The sequence below is a fragment of the Phasianus colchicus genome, chromosome 20 (assembly GCF_987193195.1).
Source record: "Phasianus colchicus chromosome 20, bPhaCol1.hap1.1, whole genome shotgun sequence".
Taxonomy (NCBI): Eukaryota; Metazoa; Chordata; class Aves; order Galliformes; family Phasianidae; genus Phasianus; species Phasianus colchicus.
In genome coordinates, this window is record NC_143455.1 from 743,762 (window position 1) to 766,803 (window position 23,042).

Consider the following 23,042-nt stretch of genomic DNA (forward strand, 5'->3'; position numbering starts at 1 on the left):
AATCTCTACAGTTTTTATTAACTAAATATTAATTATCTAGACATTGATGAAGAACTAAGCAGTAATTACAAATCAAAGCGATAGAATTTCACATTTTGTGCAATTCTCTTTCAATCTGCACCACTGGAGTCATCTACTCTTCACTTTCTGCCTTCTTGCCTATTTCACGGCTCTTTGCTCGGAGCTTGTTGACCTGTGACTCTGCAATGTCAGCCCGCTCCTCTGCTTCTTCCAGCTCATGCTGGATCTTGCGGAACTTGGAGAGGTTGACATTGGACAGCTCCTCCTGGGGAAAGGAAATCAGATAAGAAAATTTTAAATAACATAATTTCCATTTTTCCTTCACTGTGTTCATGTGACATTTACTAAAAGAAGATTATCAAATTCATGCTTATTTCTTTAGAAAACTCACTAAAACTTATTAAAAAATAGGTTTTTAAATGTTTAACAGTAATTTTTTCATATTGAAAAACTACTCTGGACATTCTGTGATATCTTGTCTTTACAAGAGAGGAGTCAAAGACTGGGATAAAATCTCCAGTACTTCTACAGAGAATCCAAAGAAAGAGTTATTATATTAAATGCTAAATGGTTAGATCGTTAAAAATACATGACAGGAATATGAGACTCTCTTTTTGTCCTAATGGAGTTTGAAATTTCCAAACAATACATATATAATTATAGAATAATTTAGGTTGGAAAAGACTTTCAAGATCATCAGGTCCAATTGTCAATCTGACCTCCTGAGACCCATCACTAAACCATGTCCCTTCGTGCCATATTCACATACTGACTAAGTATATTCAGAGTATGGGAACTCTCATTTCCCTGAATTTTGAAGCCTGTTCTAGTTCTTGATCCATCCTCTGTTAATAAATTCCTTCTAATTCCAATCTAAGCCTTCCCTGGTAACTTGAGGCGGTTTCCTTTCATCATCGCTTGTCACTTGAGAAAAGAGACCAATACCCTTCTCACTGCAACCTCCTTTCAAGTAGTTATAGGGAGTGCAATGGTCTCCCCTCAGCCTCCTTTTCTCCAGACTAAAAACACCAATTGCCTTAGTTGCTCCTCATATGTTCTATTTTCTAGTTGCTTCACCAGCTTCATTGCTCTTATCTACATGAGCTTGAGCAACTCAGTATCCTTCTTATGGTGAGGGGCTCCAAACTGAACACAATATTTGAGTTGTGGTCTCACCAGTGCCAGAGACAATCACTTCCCTAGACCAGATGGCCACACTCTTTCTGATACAAGCCAACAGCATCTCATGTTCAGCTGGCTGTTGATCAGCAGCCCCAGATCCTTTCCTGCTGGGCAGCTTTCTGTCACTCTTCCCCAAGCCTCTGTCCCTGCATGGGGTTGTTATGACCCAACTGCAGAATCTGGCATTTAGTCTTGTTGAATGCTGTGTGATTGCATTCAACCTACTGATCCAACCTGTCCATATCCCTCTACAGAATCTTCCTACCCTCAAGCAGATCAACTCTCCTGCCTAACTCTATTTAATTAGGACTTTTTGAGCCTGGCCATCCAACCAGTTCTTCACTGAGTACACATGTACATCATGAACCAATTTCTCCAGGAGAATACTGCAGGAAACATTATCAAATGCTATACAGTATCTAATAGCATATAATGCTTTCTAGATAAACAATATCCATAGTCTTTCCTTCTTCTACAAAGCAGGTCATCTTGTCAAAGGAGATAAGGTTAGTTAGGCAGGACCTACCTTTCACATGCTAGCTATTTCTGATCACTTGATTGCCTTGTATGAGCCATGTAATGGCACTCAAGGTTATCTACTCCATAACTTTCCTTGGTACTGAGGTCAGACAACAGGTCGTAGTTCCCAGGATACTCCTTACTGACCTCTTTAAAAGTCAGGTAGATGGAGGCAACTCCTCTGGCATTTTTAGTTTCACAGAATCACAGAATCACAGAATGGCCAGAGTTGGAAGGGACTTCAAGGATCATGAATCCCCAACCCCCCTGCCACATGCAGGGCCACTGACCTCCTCATTTAATGCTAGACCAGGCTGCCCTGGGCCCCATCCAATCTGGCCTTGAAAACCTCCCCCAGGGACAGAGCAAGTTTAAAGCTTTCTACACCAGCCTGGCAAGACTGTAAATCAAAGATGCTTTTCCACTTCTCCAAGAGATGAATAACCTCAATCCCCATCACACCATTTTTCTTAGGGAGTCCCATGTTAAAAGAAGCCAAATTCTTTTCTTTAAGACCAGCACTGTAACCAGGCATTTCTCTGCCAGATTTGTCTGGTCCATTCAAAGCCTACTCCACAAACAGACAGGATCAAACAGAAGACCACCTGTGCTCCAGAGCCTCTTAAAACTATTCCAAGGGCATAAAAGAGTCCCAAGGGAGATTTATACCTATTTAGTCACTTTCAATTTATTTCCTGCTATAAAACTATGTGTTACAGTTGTTGGAAGGCAATTTCTATTTCTTCAAGAGGAAACTATCAAATGTGAGATAAAGAAAGTGAAAGAAAGAAGCTAGGACATGCTCCCACATGAGTTGATCTTAGACTTCAACAACACCTACTGATGCAACAGAACTCAGAACCGCTGAGCTATTGTATAGTGCACAGACAAAAAAATAACATAAATGTTAAGGGCTTGAACACAGCTAAGCAGAGAAAAACACCAACACAAAATACCAGTTCTGCCAGGACTGAGACTGACTTCTCAGACTAATACTTACAGCCTCCTCAGCTTGCCTCTTGTAGGATTTCACCTTCATCTGCAGCTTGTCCACCAGGTCCTGGAGCCTGAGAACATTCTTCCGGTCTTCTTCAGACTACAGAAAAGGGTAAGTAATAGTAACAGTTCCTATCCTCCACCCTTACATTTCCTCTAGTTGAAACAAAGGTAGTAACACTCCTCAGAGAGCACTGCTGTCCAGTGGGACCAAAGAAAAAGACATATTAACCAATGAAAGAGAACAATGGAAAGAAATCACAGTACCAAAGAAATTGCAATGTCAATATGACAACATTCTGACTTATTGAGAGAAGGATGTGTAAGAAAAAGCTTTTTCTGCCTTACTTGGTAGGTCAGCTCCTTCACCCTCCTCTCGTACTTGCGCACACCCTTCACAGCCTCAGCGCTGCGCTTCTGCTCAGCATCAACCTCCCCTTCCAGCTCCCGCACCTGCAATGAGAGATCCATCAATGGAGCTTCCCTGCTATCTCTGACCTGGGATTGCACACTCTTGCACAAACACCAGTCCTACGCACTCTGGCCTCCAGCTTCTGGATTTGCTTCTTGCCTCCCTTCAGGGCCAGCTGCTCAGCCTCATCCAGACGGTGCTGCAGATCCTTCACTGTCTGATCCAAGTTCTTCTTCATCCTCTCCAGGTGGGCACTGGTGTCCTGCTCCTTCTTCAGCTCTTCTGCCATCATGGCCGCCTGGAAAAGAAAGAATCACTTTGTGACTGGAGATATTTGGGGAGAATGCATCCACCATCAGCAGTGAAGGAGCACCCCAACTCACATCGGTGATGGCCTTCTTGGCCTTCTCTTCAGCATTGCGGGCTTCCTGGATGGTATCCTCCATTTCGCTCTGAATTTGGGAAATATCTGTTTCCAGCTTCTTCTTGGTGTTGATCAAGCTGGTGTTCTGTTGAAGAAAAACCATACGGCATATATGTCATACACATATATATCATCACTTATTTTCAGTAAAATACCATTTCCCTGCTTTTAATTAGAGTTCTATTAGTTTTTTATATGAAGAATGACCCTTGCTGATAATAGTAATGGTACAGGTCTGCTGAAGTTATGTACTTATTAAAAAATTAAAACAGGTTTAATCATTAGATGCTTTCAACCCATGGACTTGCCTGGGTGTGGAGGAGCTGCACACGCTCACTTGCATCCAGAAGCTCCTGCTCAGCCACTTTCCTCGAGCGCTCCGTCTGCTCCAGGGCTGCTCGTAGCTCCTCAATCTCAGCCTGCAACAGGTTTGCTCTGCGCTCCACCATGGCCACCTGCTCCTTCAGATCCTCCTGTGACCTGAGAGCATCGTCCAAGTGTATCTGGGTATCCTGCAGAACAAAGGAAAGAAATTATACGATTCATAGTCCTCCAAAATTGCAAATATTAGTTAAGATCTTGTTAATGGTCATCATTTATTCAATGGACCTTGAGTACTCCTTGTGTGTTTCTCAGGTTCTTCTGTGCCTCTGCAGCTTGGCGGTTGGCATGGCTCAGCTGGATCTCTATTTCATTCAGGTCTCCCTCCATCTTCTTCTTCAGCCGCAGGGCTTCATTCCTGCTCCTGATCTCAGCATCTAGGGTGCTCTGCATGGAATCTACAACTCTGATATGGTTTCTCTTCAGCTGGTCAGTTTCCTCATCTTTCTCTGCTATCTTCCTGTCAATGTCAGACTTGACCTGGTTGAGTTCTAACTGGACACGAAGGATCTTCCCCTCCTCATGTTCTAGGGAGGCCTATACAAGAATAAATGAGAATTAAATACTTAGATAACAAATGTTGAAAATGATGCTTCACTAAAAAGTAGTGCAATGTTTCTGACAGTATCTCTATTCTTTCATGCAAGGACTCTCATGCTCTTCTTTCTGGGAATGATTTCACATTACTTACAAGGAGAGTGAGCCAAGACCTAAATCAGATAAGTAAATATTTCTGGGTACCTCAGCTTCCTCTAGAGCTGCTTGTAGTTCAGATTTTTCCTGCTCAATCTGCTTCTTGACTTTCTCCAGCTCATGAATCGCCTTTCCTCCTTCTGCAATCTGCTCCGTGAGGTCAGAAATCTCCTCTGTAGAGAAGAAGGAACAATCACATTGTCAGATATGGAGCATACAGGGAAAGGCCCTGTGACACCAGCATAACAGGCCTGCTCCCATCACTGCAGGCACAGACCCAGGTGGAGAGGTGGGCAGGAAAGCTTCTGAGAAAGCCCCGACAGCAGGAAAGGCTGAGCGACTTACGCTGCAAGTTCTTGTTCTCTCGCTTCAGCGTTTCCAGGTGGTCCAGGGACTCCTCATAGGCATTCTTCATCTTGAACAACTCTGTGCTGAGGGAGCGAGACTCCTTCTGGGAGGCCTCCAGCTCAGCCTGCGTTTCCTCGTACTTCTGCTTCCACTCCGCCAGGATCTGAGGAAAAGCAGATCATGAGTTCGGATGCGGCAATTATGTTCTGCCCAGGAAACACAGGCCTGGAGCCCAGAATACCTTGTCAAAGTTCTTCTGTTTCTTGTCCAGAGCTGCACAGGCAGCATTTGATCGTTCCACGTCAATCATCAGGTCCTCCACCTCATTCTGTAGCCTCTGCTTTGTCTTTTCCAGGGAAGCACATTTGGAGTTCACGGCTTCGACGTGTTCCTCTGCATCCTGCAGACGCTGTGCCAGCTTCTTCCTGGGAGGTTGTAAGCACAATTCCCAGTGAGAAAGCAAATTCTCAGGTTCATGGGAAGCTGTGGTGTGCAGCCGGTATGTTTTCTGGAGAGCAGTCTTGTCCACTTGATAGCATGACACCCATTTACACCACATGTACAGCCTCTTCCAGACAATCATTGTAATTGCATGTCTGACTGCTGGGCTTTAGTAAAACACTCTCTGCTGTTCACTGTTTTTCACTCTAGTGAATCTCCTCTAATGTGTCTGAACAGCTTTGGTGCTTCTGCTTCTCCTAATACATATTTTCTCATGGGTATATTTTCCTTTTCCCTATCACCCCATCCTGAAGTACAGCATAATTTTCTTCCTGTTAATACTTCAGCAGTCTCCTCAATTTTCTGTTACTAGTTTCTGCCAGCCTTCCCCACTTTCCCTCCACATACTTGGCCTCCTCCAGCTCCTCTGTGCGCTGAATAGCGTCTGTCTCATATTTGGTTCTCCACTGGGCCACTTCGCTGTTGGCCTTGGACAGGGCACGCTGCAGCTCACCCTTGGCTTCCTGCTCCTCCTCATATTGTTCTCGGAGCAAGTCACAGTCATGGCGGGCAGACTGCAAGGCGTGGGCCAGGGCATTCTTGGCCTGTGGAAATGTTGTATTAGGATGAGAATAGTAGAATCATGGAATCATAGAATCATAGAATCATAGAATGGGCTGTGTTGAAAAGGACCACAATGATCATTGAGTTTCAACCACCCTGCTATGTGCAGGGTCGCCAACCACCAGACTAGGCTGCCCAGAGCCACATCCAGCCTGGCCTTCAATGCCTCCAGGGATGGGGCATCCGCAACCTCCTTGGGCAACTTGTTTCAGTGAGTTACCACCCTCTTTGTGAAAAACTTCCTCCTAATATTGAACCTAAGACTCCCGTCTCAGTTTAAAACCATTCCCCCTTGTCCTATCACTATCCACTCTCGTAAACAGCCGTTCCCCCTCCTGTTTATACGCTCCCTTCAAGTACTGGAAGGCCACAATGAGGTCTCCCCAAAGCCTTCTCTTCTCCAAGCTAAACAAGCCCAGTTCCCTTAACCTTTCTTCATAGGAGAGCTGCTCTAGCCCTCTGATCATCTTAGTGACCAAGAGCTCCACGTCCTTCCTGTGCTGGGGGCCCCAGGCCTGGATGCAGTGCTGTAGATGGGGCCTCACAGGAGCCGAGTAGAGAGGGACAATCACCTCCCTCTCCCTGCTGGCCACAGCTTTTTTAATGCAGCCCAGAACACAGTCGGCCTTCTGGGCTGCAAGCGCACACTGCTGGCTCATGTCAGCTTCTCGTCGACCAGGACTCCCGAGTCCTTCTCCGCAGGGCTGATCTCAAGGAGATCTTCCCCCAGTTTCTATAAATACCTGGGATTGCCCTGACCCAACTTGGCCTTATGGAATCTCATTAGGTTTTTATGGGCCCACTTCTCCAGCCTGTCCAGGTCCCTCTGGATGACTTCCCTTCCTTCCAGTGTATTGACTGCACCACTCTGCTTGGTGTCATCTGCAGACTTGCCGAGGGTGCACTCGATGCCACTGTCTGTCAGTGATGAAGATGTTGAAAAGCACCGGTCCATAGACCGACCCCAGAGGGACACCGCTTGTGACTGGTCTCCACCGTGACTCAGAACCACTGATCACAACCCTTTGGCTGCGACAGTCAGCCAATTCCTAACCCATCGAAAGGATGGATATATTCCATATATATATATATAAGGAATAGAAATCTCTTGGGAAATGTCCTGAGTGAAGTTTTTGGACGCTAGATAACTCTTCCTGAGAATAATGGCAACACATAGAATGAGGAAGGAATAGCTGGGAATTTGCAACACCTTAAAGGATAGGCGGCAGGTGTCAGAAAGAGGAAATAACTCACAACAAATTAAATATCTGTTTAGGGTTTTTCTCCTACTCAACATGATGTTTCTATAATTTTATATGTGTCTGAAGAACCTCTTGGTCAGGAAAATCCACTGGATAAGACAGAATTTTGGAAAACCTCCTTACCTTTATCTCCTCCTCTAAGTGCCTCTTGAGTTCCTCAATCTGTTGGGTGAATGCCTGCTTGCCTCGAGACAGCTGAGAAATCAGAGCATCTTTCTCTTCCACCTGGCGTGAATATTCACCTGGGAGAATTTGCAGTCAAGTAAGGAATATGTTATATGAATTTTAAATTTTTTTATCCTCGATAATCAAATACATGTGAAAATTATTTTGGTAAATAGCTTTTTATTCTTCTCATTGAATATTAGCCACTGATCTTCATCCATCTTATAGTCAGGACATGAGATTAATCACTCTTGCTAGTTTGTTATTTGATTATTTTTACTTAATATTTGAACTAAGTTTAGTGGTCACTTACAGCTTACAGCATGAGCACATGTATAGAGGTGCACATTCCTGACATCTCCTGCATTTTTCCTCGCAAGCAGAGGGATGAAGTCTAGTTTAGGAGATAGATGAATTTTTCCTTCAAACTACAGTGCCTTAATTATATTGTTGGACCTGGGCTAGACTTGCCCCTGAATATCTACAACTCTGACGCTGGCAAGTGTAAACTGGACACAGCACCCAAAGGTGTGAGCTTAGCAGTGCTGCTTACAGGGAAGGGCCACCTGCTCCATTTACCTACTGCCAACGCTCCTCCTAATGTAGCTCAGTATTCCATTGGCCTTCTTTGCCACAAGAGCACATTGCTGGTTTATGTTCTATCATGTTCATGTTCATATGCATGTTATAGTATCTATCAAGACCCCAGGTCTCTATGACCCCTTTTTGACTCCTTATTTCTAAGCTCCTGGCTATTTACTTTATTGTCTTAAAACCACAAATGTCTTACCGGACTCTGTTTGTAGACGAGCTTTCTGTGCACTGATGTCATTTATGGTGCGCTGTTGCTCCTCTTCCTTTGTCTTAATTTCACTGAGTTGATCTTCTAGGGAACGACACATCTTCTCTAAATTTGCCTATTTGCATGAAGAATAAAATGAAAGATGATTGGTGATTTAACGTAATTACATCTGAAGTCTTGTGAGTAGCAAAAAAATGAAGTTAACGATTTAAAGTATGCTAAGTTAATCTATGTCAAGTAACTGATATAACTTTCTATATTTCTGCATCCTTTATTCCAATATTTGTACAATTAATTAACATACAATCAGTTTTTGAAATACATAAAAAGGATGATGGCACACTGTGCCATTATTTTAAACTTCTGCTTCACATTTATTTATTATATCATTGATGCACTTAAGGGAGAAGGAATAAAATAATAGGGAAAAAAGAAATGTATGACTGAAGCAATTTCTAATTTGGAAAAAACTGAAAACCTTCTAATGTCAGTATCTTTCATTACAATATCAAGCACTGAATCAAGCACTGAGTTCTCTATAGATCCTTGTATTAGATGCATGAGCTAAATATTTTCAGCTTTCAGAAAAAAGATGCAGTGTGTTATTACTAATCCTGAAATGTGTAAACACAAATTCAAGTTGTGAAACACAACTACTTATTGTAATTATAATTATCATTCAGTTTAAAATACGAATACTTGCATATAAGTTTGAATTAATGTAAACATGTATTTCAGTACCTTGGCTTTGGAGACAGACTCCATGTTGCTGGCCAAGTCATCAATCTCCATCTTCAGCTCACTCTTCTCCTTCTCCAGCTTCTGCTTCACTCGTTGCAGGTTGTCGATCTGCTCCCCAAGCTCCGCTGTGCTGTCCGCATGCTTCTTCCGCAGGGCGGCAGCCGTGGCTTCGTGCTGCAGCGTGGCCTCTTCGAGGTCACGGCGCATCTTCTGAAATTCTGCCTCGCGCTTCTTGTTCATATCGATCTGAGCTGCCGTAGCCCCTCCTGCTTCCTCCAGGCGCTCGCTAATCTCCTCCAGCTCCCGGGAGAGGTCAGCTCGGTGCTTCTCTGCTTTGGCCCGAGAGGTTCGCTCTGCCTCAATTTCCTCCTCCAGTTCCTCAATACGGGCCTAGGGAACATCAGGAACCCTTCACATCCACGTCCTTCTCCTTCAGATGTTTTCTGAAGGGCAGAAGGGAAGGACCAGAGACTTGCCTGCAGCTCCTTGATCTTCTTCTGTAACTGCATGCCCAGGGCTTGCTCATCCTCAATTTTGCTCTGGATTTGGCTGATTTCAAAGTCTTTCCTTTTGCACAAAACAAACTGAGTTAACACCTGAAAAAAACCTCCTATGTGCACCTGCCCAGCACTCAGGTGTCCCACAACCTCACTTACTTCTTCAGTTTCTCATCCAGTTGCTGCTTATCATTTTCCAAATCCATTGTGGATTCCTGAGTCATTTTCAGGTCTCCTTCAAGTTTCCTCTTAGCTCTCTCGAGGTCCATGCGCAGCTTCTTCTCTTGCTCCAGGGACCCTTCCAGCTAAACAGAATGAGATCATTAATGGTCTGCCAGACATGTTCATCTTCACAACTGTCCTATAATAGCCATATGCTTTTGTTCTTACATCGTCCACTTGCTGCTCCAGCTTGGTTTTAGCTTTGGTCAGCGTATTGACTTTGTCCTCTTCAGCCTGCAGGTCATCCAGTGTCTGCTGATGGGCTTCTTGGAGGGCTTTCCTCTCTTTTGTCAGCTTGGCAATTGTCTCGTCCAAGGCTGCCATTTCCTCTGTGAGGTTTTTCACCTTTGAAGAGAAAGAAGCAAATTCAATTAAAGCTAAATAGGTACACGACTCCCATAACAGCACAGAGCTCTTTTCTGGAGTGTGATTGACATCTTCTGCCTCATACCTTGTTTTCGGTGGCATGCTTCTCCTTCTCAACCTTGGCCAACGTTAACTCCAGGTCATCTATATCTTTCTTCAGCTCTGAGCATTCATCCTCCAGTTTCCTCTTCTTGGCTGTCAGCTCAGCATTCATCTCTTCCTCATCTTCTGCTCTCTCTGTAAGCTCCTTAATTTTGGCTTCCAGCTGGATTTTGGTTTTGATGAGCTGGTCACATCTTTCTTCAGCATCTGCCAAACCATCTGCTTCCTGCACATAATTTGAATAAAATATTTTTCAAAATGCTATTTGTTTGTAAGTCATTATTCTTCCATTCTTTAACTAGCCAGGAATTATTTTCAGTGCAGCTTTATTATGATATTTCTACTTAGAACTTGTTATCATAAGAATATTTATTTTTTTTGAATGCCTCAAGCACAGAAGGTAAAGGAATATACATTTTTAAATGTCAGACTATAGTTATGTATGTTGAGAAGTGTTGGGGCCAGTTGAAACCTATTCCTAATCCTTTTCCAGTAATAACAGTTCTGAGGGGGTCATTGCTGCTATCCTTTTATTTCCCGGGAAGCACAGGACTCCATTTTCATCAGTGTTTTTCCTGAGGAAACAGGAACCAGAAATTGTAGAGAAATGCCTCTTACACTCATCCACTCTTACTCCAATTGAATCCCTTTGTAATTCCCCAAGTTAAAGTATTAATTGGACCTCCAATTAAATTGGACCTTCATTAATCAGTTTATAACATATCAAAATTATATAGTAAATGAGGCCATTTAGAGGCTGTAAGTTGTCAACTATGATTTAAAATATCATACTGTAAATTGCATAATTTACTTGGGAAATGGTTTAATTCTCTCCTGATTTAAAAGTGTAAGGAACCAAATGCCATAATTAATTGCAAATTTGTTAAAATTTATGTATTTCATCTTAGCTTTTTAAGGTGTTTTTTTTCCTTTCTATTTTAATAATTAATATTTTAATATCCTTCCTATTTAAATAATTATTTATATGCTGTTTAAATTAATACTGCTTTAGAATAATGTGTCTGTTACTGAGAAAACTGTGATAATTTCACATAGGGCATTATGAGAGCCAAAGCATTAGCAGTACTCACAGCCTGCACTTGGAGCTGCAGATCATTTTTCTCCTGCAGCAGGGACACCATTTTCTCCTCCAGCTCCTTCCTCTTTGCCTCAGACTTTGCAAGCTCTTCCTTGGTCTTCTCAAACTCTTCCTTCATGTTGGCCATCTCCTTTTCAGACTCTGCACTCTTCAGCAAGGGTTTGATTTTGAAGAACAGCTTCATCCAGGGCCAGTGCTTGACATTCATGAATGCACGAACATTGTACTGAATACAGAAGATAGATTCCCTAAAAGGTATTGAACATATATATTATCTTTTATATTTTTAAATGTGTAATACATAATTAACTGTCTATATAACAATATATATATCATGTAGTGACTGTTCTACATAGAATACTTCATATAGTTCTCTACATAATGGATTATAGATACACATATATATTTTATATATATTTTATGAATATGTGAAGCAAATGTCCTTTTGTGATGTAGAGATAGCCAATTTGTATGAACAGATTTGAAGTTCAGATGTTTGAGCCATTTTTATGGCCAAAGAAATGGAGCACCTCCAGGAGGGGATGACAGTTATTTAAGGGAAGAGAATGCTTTCCTGTACTAGAGGTATGTGTTTTTCTCCTTTGATTATAATGGTAGCCTAAAACAATTATGAGTAATTATTTTATTTATAATTTATAATTATTATCATATTCATTTACAGTTATTTTAGGTTGCATATCTGAATTCTGGACATCTAAAGAGTTCAATAAATATTGCTACCAAGGGTGACATAAATTAAATATCTTTTTTTTACTTCCAAAAACAGGGCTTTATACTGGATTTTTAATGAAAACAAGTTTTATACTTCATCTACTGTCATTGTACATTTTCAAACACATCCATACTGATAAACTGAACTAATGAGAAATAGATGAGATTCACTGAGATGGAGCTCATTTTCAGTTGCATTCATGTCATTGGTGTGTGATGATGATTGGCCCATCAGGCCAAATAATTGTATATATCTACCTTCTTTCCATCATTTTCTTGAACTCCACTCTCATCAGGAAGCCCCTGCACCTGGCCTGTGTGCGAGTGATGAGCTGTGCCAGCTTCTCATCTCTCATCTCCTCCAGGAGTCCCAGAAGCCCAGCTTTGAAGAACACCTTGAGAAATGGAATGTTGCAGCACATAATTTTCTGGTACTGCAAAGTACAGATACATAGCACTTCAGTCAAGCAGTATTTGTACCTTGGTGTGACCAAATTTGTACTGGGTGTGGTCCACATCGATTGACCCAAGAAGTTTCTCAGAAGCTTTCTTGCTGTCGATGAACTGTCCCTCAGGGATGGCACTGGCATTAAGCACCTTGTATCTATAGGAGGAAGTAGATTATGAAGAACAGATTCCTGAAAGCTCAGTCAAACCTGTATCAACTAATTCCATTGTTTAGTTTTTCTGCAAGAGGTCATGGATAGAAGTAAGCTTGAACTCTGCACTGTTTCTTAGAAATGACATTTTCATGGGTAAATTTGTTTTTAGAATAAAGTATTCACTTTCCTTAGTCCACAAATCCTTGATACAGATTTAATACTGCTTTTCATAGGTAACTGCTGACATATTTCCCATGCCTTATAAAGCACATTTAATGCCTTATCTTCAAAGGAGAACTCTTTGCAAGAACAAAATGTGAGGATGAGAAACAATTCCTCATCCAAAATAGTTGTAGTACATGCTCTTAGTGTGCTTCCCAGCTGATACAGAGAAAGAAGAAAAACCTAATTTTATTTAGTTTTCCAAAAATTTAGCTAACGTATTTTGCAGCTGCTTTATTCACATTCATATTCTGATGCCTACAAGTTATTCTTCTTTGCTATCTAAAAGTTAACTAAGTCCAAGCTAGTCAACTTTCTGGATGCTTTATCACATACTAAAGAACTAATAAAAGACTCCAAATTGCCCTTTGGGGGTGGCTCCTATAGTCAGCTATAGAAAGAAACTAGTTACTAATTTGGACAACTGACTTCAGTAAGACTGAAGATAGGTACTATAAAACTTCCATAACATCCACAGTATTTGAAACAGTTAGGAAATAGAAATTATTCAGTAAAGATGTGGCAAACAGTGAATTAAGTGGAGTCTGACCTCTGTTTAAAGTCCGCATAAAGTATTCTGCTCGGGAATCCTTTCCTGCAAATCCTGATCCCTTCCAGCACGCCATTACAGCGCAGCTGGTGCAGCACCAGTTCATGCTCCATGGCACCTAACAAATGACATTATGAATTGGTACTTCATTGTACTGCACAGAAAATAACAAATTTCTCACATGTTTGAACCTGAACTACTTACCAGGTGTTTTTGTTTCATTGGGAATGAGGCATCGCACAAAATGAGGATGTGTGCTTCGCAGATTGCTCATCAGTTTGTTTAAATTTTCCTTAACAACAAAAGTAAAGATTATGTTTAAAAATGTTACTTATACAATCTCATTATTAGATGGAGTAAAACTGCTGCATTAAGATCACGATCAGAAATTTTTTGGCAATTCTGTAGTAATTCTTCCAGTGATTTGATGAGAAGCCTTTGTTACAAAACATAGGCCTTTACTCTTACTGAACATAAATATTTTATATATTAGATTGATATAAAGCTTTTTTTCCTGTACTGATTTTTCTGTCTCTTTTTCACAATTTAGTAGAGTTTATAATGCTTATACCCGGAAAAGAGCTGAAACAGTCTGGAAAGAAGACCCCTTCTTCTTGCCACCTTTCTTGCCACCGCCACTGCTCTCTGAAAAATAATATATATACTTTCAAAAGAAATATAATAACAAAATAACAGAATAACAGAATAACAAAAACATGTGGTTAGAATTTTAAAAAATATGTATTTTTATCTTAAGAAATAAAAACTGTAGTGATATGAGAAAAAATAACAAATCCAGACAGTGTTTAAAATTACAATATAGTGTTTTTTAGATAATAGTAGAAGAAAATGTAATGACTTGTCTTAACACAAGTTAAGAAAATGGAAACAGAAAATAAATGCAATATCTTGTACAGTAGCATAATTAAGGAATTAACTCATGAATAAATACAGCAAATGCAATAACTTATTAGTGTTAAAATATCTTTACATCTAAAATTAGCACATAAATGTAACACCATTCTTTTGAGTTTGATATTACTTCCTGAAGTATTTGGGAATGCCTCTTACTAGAGAAATTATCCGGTGTGTCAGTAAGTCTTTGTAAATTCTTTAGTGTAGCTGTCTAATCATAAAATCAACACATTTATTAAAGTTTGTAGGGAAATGTAATATCCTTTATTAGTCTGAGTGACTAAATTCCAAAAAACAGACAAGATTTTGGATTCACAAACTTCATTATTTTAAGAAACCTTTTATATATACAAGCCTTGTTTTCTGTATATTTTAAATTCTAGTGATCAAAGTAATACTTGCTACTTATGAATCTGGAAGTGCTACATTTATATAACGTAAATATTAATATTAATGAAAAATGATGCAAAATATTATTGCAAATATTTATTTATTATTGTAGAATTTATTTAAAATAAATTACCTGCTTCTGCCCCACCAACAGAAGCAAACAGTAAGGCCAATGTCTTCAGGGATGATTTTTGGTACAGCCCCACAACAGTTTCGTTCAGGGGGTCCTTGTTCTTCTCAAGCCAGCCAGTGATATTGTAGTCTACTGTGCCAGCATAGTGCACCAGGGAGAAGTGGGCCTCAGCCTTGCCTTTGCCAGGCTTGGGCTTCTGGAAGTTGTTGGACTTGCCCAGATGCTGGTCATAGAGCTTGTTCTTGAAAGAGGTGTCAGTTGCCTTGGGGAACATGCACTCCTCTTCCAGGATGGAGAAGATGCCCATGGGCTGGAGTAAAATACGAATATACAAAGAAAGAAAGTCAGGACACGGAAAAGATAATATAAGAAAAAGAAATGGAAGATAGTGATGATACAAATGTGTCATCTCTTTTTTTTTCCAGAAATGGCATATTTTTAGTAGATGTTTCATCATTTATATGAAAACAAGTTCATTGGGATGTGTCAAGGTTGTAATGTAGTACAGATCTAGCATGTAAACATTCATGTTGTGCATGTTAGTTGAAGATGAAAAGTAAAATGAATGAAATTATCAGCATTTAAGTGTAAGAAAGAGTTTACATTACGTAAATTTTTTTTTTTTTTGAAACAAGATAGAAAATTTCTTCAAACATTAAAGTAGAAGCTGCTCAGTGTATTTACTCACTCAGCAGAAATAAAAGAATACAAGTGTTTCAGTGTGAATTCTAAAACAGACTTACTACTGTGACTATGACTGAGAATTTTGCCCACCTGTGAATATATACTACTTGACAAAATCCTACAGGTAGTGATATAGGGGACAACTTAACCACCTCACAGTCAGACACATGAAGACAAATATACAGAGCTCAGTATCCAGAAAAAAAAAAAAAAAACATATGTCTTGCCACATATTAGAGTAGTCTAAATTTTAGCATAGAACAATTCCTTTTACATCTGAAAAACTATGAAGTGCAGGAGGCCCAAATACCTTCTCAATGAGCTCAATGCAGGCAGCCAGATCCATGCCAAAGTCAATGAACTCCCATTCAATGCCTTCCTTCTTATACTCCTCTTGCTCCAGAACGAACATGTGATGGTTGAAAAACTGTTGCAGTTTCTCATTGGTGAAGTTGATGCACAGCTGCTCCAGGCTGTTGAACTGCAGAATGCAAGGAGATTTACTTGTAAAGTTCAGTTCCATGAACACATGAGATTTTCTAGTATGTCTGATTTTCAACCTGTTAAGGCTCACCGAATCATGGAATGGCTTGGGTTGGAAGAATTTTAAAGATCATCTGCTGTAGGCAGGTTCGCCACCCACTAGATCAGACTTTGCAGGGCCCCATCCAACCTGGCCTTGACCATATTGACAGCATCTCTGGGCAACTTGTTCCATTGTCTCACCACCCTCAGAGTAAAGAATTTCCTCCCACTCTTTTAGCTGAAAACCAACCCCCTTGTCCTATCTCTATGTGCCTGTGTAAAAAGTCACTGTCCATCTTTTTTGTAAGCCCCAGATAAGTACTTGAAGATTACAATGTGTTCGCCTCAGAGCCTTATCTTCTCCAGGCTGAACAAGCTCAGCTCCTTCAGTCTTTCTTCATGAGAGAGTTGCTGTAACCCTCTGAGCATCCTCCTGGCCCTCCATGAATGTGGACCTGGACTGCTGACTGGAGTATTCCATCCTTTAATATATTTACACTTTCAAGCCCTAGCCCCTTCTGAACATGTTTATGAACATTCAGAGCTCACACCAAGATGCTAGTTATCAGAGTACTTTGCCTTCCTGGATTTATCTACACTGATGGTCTATTCCCAAGCATTCAGAGGGAATCTGGCTTCTGCATTAACAAAATCTTCATGAATAAGTTTCAATTTCCTCACAATCTACTTTAGCCATCAGTTATTAAACATTCTGATAGCACTTTTAAGTACAGTTTTCATTGCTACATGCAACAAACCCACAGCCTTTCTAAGTTAAGTACTTCATGAGCTAAGTACTGCATAATGGAAAAGAAAAAAAACTATTCCAGTCCAACGTCCCTTCCATTAAACTTGTAAGACTGTCCTCTTACATCAAAGATCTCAAAGCCAGCGATGTCCAGGACACCAATGAAGTACTGCCTGGGCTGCTTGGTATCCAGCTGCTGATTGATGCGAACAACCATCCACAAGAACATCTTCTCAAAGACAGATTTTGCGAGGGCACCCACTGAATTGTATACCTAAACAAATATAGAATAAAAAAGTTAACATCCACGATAAAAGCAGAAGTCCCACGCTTTTAATTCATGCCATGAATTTTCTGTCACCACTTGTTTCTTACCTGCTGCACGGTTTGACCCTTGGTCACATACTCATTCCCAACCTTGACACGGGGGTAGCACAGCGCCTTGAGCAGGTCTGCTGAGTTCAGACCCATCAGGTAAGCAGCCTTGTCTGCAACTAAACAAACACACAATCGGATCAAGTATAAACTCCCCAGTATATGTATCTTTTAGTAATTTGGAATGACTTCTGCATAAATCACACACATTCTGAATCACATACTTACAAGAGTTGCACTCTCTCTTGATGTACTGTTTGATTGTGTTTTTTTTTTTTTAACTGGCTATTTAATTTTTTTTTTTTCCAAATGAGATTTTTAAATATAAAAATTCTTCCAAATGAATTTACAATGTCCAAGCAAATTTTAAAGTGGCTAGCCAAGCAAAAGGCCATTTCCTTAGCTTTTTCCAACTTACAATTTCTGAACAAACAGAAGAAGAAACAGATTGGTAACAAAATATGCTGTACTTGTTGGAGTTAATGAAATTCTATGGGCATTAGAGAGAAAAATTAGTGAAGCATTATGTCACAAGTTCAAATACGGTATCTAATATAGCATTCATAGCAGGACTGCATTTTCCTTAAGGATAAGTTTTAAACACATGGGAGCTATACACAGGACAAATAAATTTAATAAACTATGAGAAAGAGAGGGGGAAAGGGTAGGAAAAAGAAAAGGTAGGTCTGACAAAAAGGCATCTGACATGAAAGTGAATAGGAAGCATAGGTGTGTAATTGCATTCCTCCATGCAGAATAAACTGCACCCATGAATTGCCAATTCATCTACACTTGATAAATGTTTACAGAGACCAAACATTTGAAGTCAGCAGTGAGGGGGCAGATGGCGTGTTTCATCAGTGACACCATCATTGCAGCTATGAAAGAGTGCGTCACTCCTACTGGTGCAGACTTTTATGATTGCAGCATGCAGGCTCATGTTCACTGCTGCAAAAAAGCATAGTTAATGGCGGTGATTGTGTAGCTGACAATCTGCTCTACCAAATAATGTTATTGTGCTCCATGCTGTAATTTCTACAGAAATAAATAGGAAGCATTACTTTTGGATCAATCTACAATGTACAAATCCTAATTTTGAGCTGTTTCTGTTGTATGTGTTATTTATACTTCTGTTTTTTAATTGCATTTATCACTAGAAAAATAGCAAAGATGAACCTTTGGATTTTTTTTTTGTTTGTTTGTTTTTGTTTTTGTTTTTTTTTAACCAGTCAATTTTACAGGGTAATTTTAAAATATGTAATAATTCCCTAGTTCTCTTTAAAACCATAGGAAATATAGTCTTATATAACTTTTCTGCTTAAGATTATTCAATGATATATTTTCTACATGGAAATAATTGTGGTTTTTAGAAATATTTCCAAAAACTTGTAAACGAATTAAACCCTGAACAATTTCAGGGAAAGGAAACACAATACATGTATGTTAGTTGACTTTCAAATGGAAGTCTTGGAAACCAGCTTAAAGTCAACAGAAAATGTAACAGCCACACCTGCAGTATTAACTGCTGTTCCATTTTAACCACCCGTGTAAATTAAAATGGAACAGTGCTCTCACTGCGGGCATTGAGAGTTGCCTTCAGAACACAGGCTTCAGGGCAGAGCAGCGTCAGGATTCTGGCTTATTTTTACATGGAAACAACAACTTCAGGAGGTGACTACCACTGATGACAAATGGCAGATAGCTGCCTGGGTACATGAACGTAAGTCAGTGAGCGGAGTGGTTCTTGGTTATGTACCAGATGTAGAAAGCTGCCAGTCAGAAGAACAGCCAATCTTGTCTTTCTTCTGCCTGACTATGTCTATGTCAGCCAATGGAAGTGTGGTTCAGGATTCCCTGGCCCTTGTATTTGCATAGTTCAAAGCAGTCTGCATCTCCCACTGGGTTGTATTCCTCCACGGAAGACCAGTATTTAGGACACCTTTATATGCAGCAGTAGGAGCATGAGGGGAAAACCGTGGGCAGAGTCAGTGACTCTGAACAGGAATTACTGCCTGTATTAGCGAGTGTTTCAGTATATATTGTGCTAATACCTTCTGTGCCATCTGGCTCTGCCTGCTCTTCACGCTGCTTCTGCTTAAACTTCAGGTTGCCATAGTGCATGACAGCCCCCGTCAGCTTGTAAATGGCTGTTTTTTCATCAGGAGTGAAGCCCAGGATGTCAATGGCACTCTAACAAAGGAAGAAGTGAAGAATACTTAGACGTAAGTACCATGCCTGCTTCTAGGTCAGAGTCCACCCAAGAAAACTTCTGTGCACTGCTTACATCAGTGGCCATCAGCTCCTCCTGGTCGTTAATGCTGGGCACTGTGATCTCGCCTTGACTCACATAGTGATAGTCATATGGGTTGGTGGTGATCAGCAGCATTTCTGAGAAGAAACACAAAACACGTACAGATCAAACAGAATTGGCATGGAAAGGAATGAAAGAGATTGTTCAGTGTGCTGTGTTTGGAGAAGTTCCTACCAATTAGCTCTGGTTTCTTGTTGGACATGATCTGATAAAAGATGTGGTAGCTTCTTTCTGCCTTGAGCTGGAAAGTGACCCTGGACTTCTCCAGCAGATCTGTCAAGGATGGTAGGAGAGACTTAGCACAAAAACCGAGGATGGTTAGAAGGAATGTGACCAATCAGACCTGGAGGGTCTCTTACATGTTTCAATGTCAGCAGAAGCCAGTTTGCCTGTGGCACCAAAGTGGATTCTGATGAATTTACCCTGAAAGAATAAAAAATAAGTGACCTAGGTCCACCTTCCCATCTCCAACTGAGAAAATACTTCATTTGCTGCGATGATGAGGAAAAGAGTCGTTTCTTCTTAGGCCAGGCAACAACTTACAAAGCGTGAGGAGTTGTCATTCCTCACAGTCTTGGCATTCCCAAAAGCCTCCAACAGAGGGTTGGCACTGATGATTTGATCCTCAAGTGTTCCCTGAAACAGAAATCTTGTCATGCTTCAGCTCAGAAAACAGTCTGACAGTTGCAGAGTCCTACTTCTAGGAGCTCACCTGCATTTTGCCTGCTGGCTGCTCCTCCTTCTTCTTATCTCCACTAGCTGCAATTGTTGCAAAGTACTGGATGACACGTTTCGTGTTCACAGTCTTCCCTGCACCGGATTCTCCGCTGTCCAGCCAAACAGAGAAGCAGAGAGCGTGAGGTCAGGGAGAAGGTCCCCTGGCACAGGGCAGCCCCGCAGGGACCCGAGCAGGGAGCGTACTTACGTGATCAGGATCGACTGATTCTCGCGGTCTGTGAAAGAGGCAAAAGGAAAGTTTAACCATTGTCCTGAGTAGCACTGGGCTGACTTCAAAGCAAAGCTGTAAGTTGGAGCTTCTTCAGAAGCACTAATTCCCAGGGAAAAGAAATGGATTTGCTTCCATATCCCTCAGTAGCAGCACAAATGGAGGCATACAGCTGCCAGAGGCACATGGTCCTTACACAGACTGTGTATCCTCTTGCCCTTCATACAGTTCTAGATTCAAGGAATCTAGACAAAATGCCTACCTGTGTACAAAGTAAACGGCTGTCGAAAGCAATAACGCTTTCTCTTCCATCACTGGAAAATAGTAACAAACTCTGAGTCCAGCTTTATTTCTGCGCTAGGAAAATGTAGGATTTGGTACAATACAGTGTAAATAGCTCAAAGTGCTGAATCTATGTGTGTATCTCGTCCAGCTTGTCTTAACATTAATTCTTCCTTCACTTGCTGTCATACAGCTCTGTGGTGTTTGGTGCTGGTTTGTCACACAGTGCAGTAAGAGCAATGGGGCTCTTCGGTTCAGATTGCTTTGAAGGAGATCAGGCACTCACCAGTCAGCATGAACTGATAGGCGTTGTCAGAGATGGAGAAGATGTGTGGAGGGGCCTCCTGGCGCTTTTTGCCTCGGTAGGCCAACACCACCTCCGGGTTGTACACCGGCAGCCACTTGTAGGGGTTGACAGTGACACAGAAGAGGCCCGAGTAGGTCTGTGAGGAAGGGACACGGCACGCTGGCTTCCACTCAGCCTGGCACAGCAGTCCTCCCCAGCTACGCTACCCAAGGAAGAGAGCTGCTGGTACTTACGTAGATCATCCAGGCTGCATAACGCTCTTTGAGGTTGTACAGCACAGCGGGTTCATGGAGGTGGGTCATCATAGCCATGTCCTCAATTTTATCGTACTTGGGAGGGTTCATGGAGAAGATTTGATCTTCTTTCACAGTTAGAGTCTGCCAAAGAAAAGGCAAATCCCTGCATGTCAGCTCAGAGACCACTGTGGGAATTAAATTCACATTTGCATATCTTGTCTTTTACTCACTTCTCCACTTTCAGTCTTGACAGTGACCTTCCCGGATTCTTTGCTCTGGATTGTGCTTTTCACATACGATTCTTTAGCATGTACCACAAAGACAGATGACTTGGCATCAAAAGGCTTGTTTTGGGCCTCAATCCTCTCCTTTTCTGACTTTCGGAGATAAGGAGCTGCCTCCCCAAATATGGCCATATCAGCATCTGTAGCCATGGCTGCAGTTTATTGGGAGTAATGCAGCAAGTATCTGTATGGTTATAAAATACATTAGAATAGTGCGCAAGAGAAGAAACCCTGACGCATTAGTGGATTTTTATGGTGCTCTGCTAAAGCACTGCAGAATCATACAATGGTTTGGGTTGGAAGAGACTTTAAATACCAGTTAGTTCTTACTCCCATCAGCATGGGCAGGGCTGCCTTCCACTAGTCCAGGTTGCTTAAAGCCCATTCCAACATTGCCCTGAACACTTTCAGGGATGCCTCATCACTATCAGAGTAGAGAATTTCTTCCTAATACCTAATCAAACTCTGTCTCTTGCAGTTTAAAAGCTTTATCCTTTGTTCTTCCTGATTAAGAGACCCTTCCCAGCTTTATGTAGGCTCCCACTAAGTGTTGGTAGGCTAAAATAAGGATTCTCCCAGGAGTCTTATCTTCTCTGGGCTAAGTAAACCCAGCTTTTTCTGAGTGTCTTCATGGGAGATGAGTTCTAGCCTTCTGATCATCCTTATGATCTCATCTGGACCTATTCTAACAGGTCCATGTCCTTCTTACACTGTGCTTCCTAGATTTGAATTCAGTACTATAGGTGGGGTCTCCTGAAAACAGAGTAGAGAGGGATAATCATCTCCCTAGGGCTGCTGGCTACACTTTTGAATGTAGCCCAGGATGTGGTTGGCCTTCTGCACTGCAAGTGCACATTGCCAACTCAATCCAATTTTTCATCCACCAGTATCCCCAAATCCCCTCTTCTGTAGGATTAGGGTCTCACCCTCTTATCACCCAACCTTACTGATACTGGGGATTGCCTCACTCCAGGCATAAGAGTTTGCACTTGGCCATGCTGGACTGCATGAAGTTTACCTGGGTGAACCTCTCAAGTTTGTCAGTGTCCCTCTGCATGACTTCCCTTCCTTCTAGCATCTCAACTGCATTACTCAACTTGGTGTCATCTGCAAATTTGCAGGGGGTGAACTCAATTCCTCTGATCATATTGCGGATAAAATGTTAAATGTATCACATCAACATATGTATCATCCAATTTAACTGATAACTGATGCTTTTTTCCTTTTTTTTTTTTTTCCTGCTAATGTAGAGCTCTGTTCTATAATTTTATTTTATTTTATTATTATTATTATTTTTAAGAAAGTAAGAGCACTACGCTTATTATACTACTGCATTTTCAGAGGAATGTTTCCATGGTTCTACTCTCAGTACATATTCCACATTTTGAAATTGTGAAAGTCCTTTTATGTCTTTTCCATTTAGTATCTTTCAGACTGCATATCTACGATAAAGAACTGGAAGAGAACACTTGTTATGCAGACAGCTAGTATTACTAGCACTTC

At 41.1% G+C, this 23,042-nt stretch overlaps 1 protein-coding gene across 1 annotated transcript; it reads right to left on the minus strand.

The window, feature by feature from the left end:
- Nucleotides 1–96: 96 nt before the first annotated feature.
- Nucleotides 97–21,704, minus strand: LOC116235573 (myosin-1B). The gene is made up of 38 exons (XM_090122115.1): nucleotides 21,486–21,704; nucleotides 21,253–21,396; nucleotides 20,999–21,155; nucleotides 20,410–20,437; nucleotides 20,197–20,311; nucleotides 20,028–20,120; nucleotides 19,844–19,907; nucleotides 19,659–19,757; nucleotides 19,458–19,561; nucleotides 19,225–19,363; nucleotides 17,174–17,292; nucleotides 16,923–17,072; nucleotides 15,836–16,006; nucleotides 14,842–15,151; nucleotides 13,975–14,048; nucleotides 13,608–13,695; nucleotides 13,404–13,521; nucleotides 12,510–12,633; nucleotides 12,288–12,424; nucleotides 11,290–11,545; nucleotides 10,182–10,424; nucleotides 9,899–10,075; nucleotides 9,668–9,813; nucleotides 9,488–9,578; nucleotides 9,012–9,401; nucleotides 8,259–8,385; nucleotides 7,427–7,545; nucleotides 5,826–6,022; nucleotides 5,218–5,401; nucleotides 4,974–5,139; nucleotides 4,677–4,801; nucleotides 4,164–4,472; nucleotides 3,863–4,066; nucleotides 3,514–3,639; nucleotides 3,258–3,428; nucleotides 3,067–3,171; nucleotides 2,723–2,818; nucleotides 97–286 (listed from the first exon to the last, which is right to left on the minus strand). The coding sequence occupies exons 1-38, from the start codon at nucleotides 21,687–21,689 to the stop codon at nucleotides 134–136; spliced, it is 5,823 nt and encodes a 1,940-aa protein (XP_089978241.1). The 5' UTR covers nucleotides 21,690–21,704; the 3' UTR covers nucleotides 97–133.
- Between the last annotated feature and the right edge of the window lie 1,338 nt (nucleotides 21,705–23,042).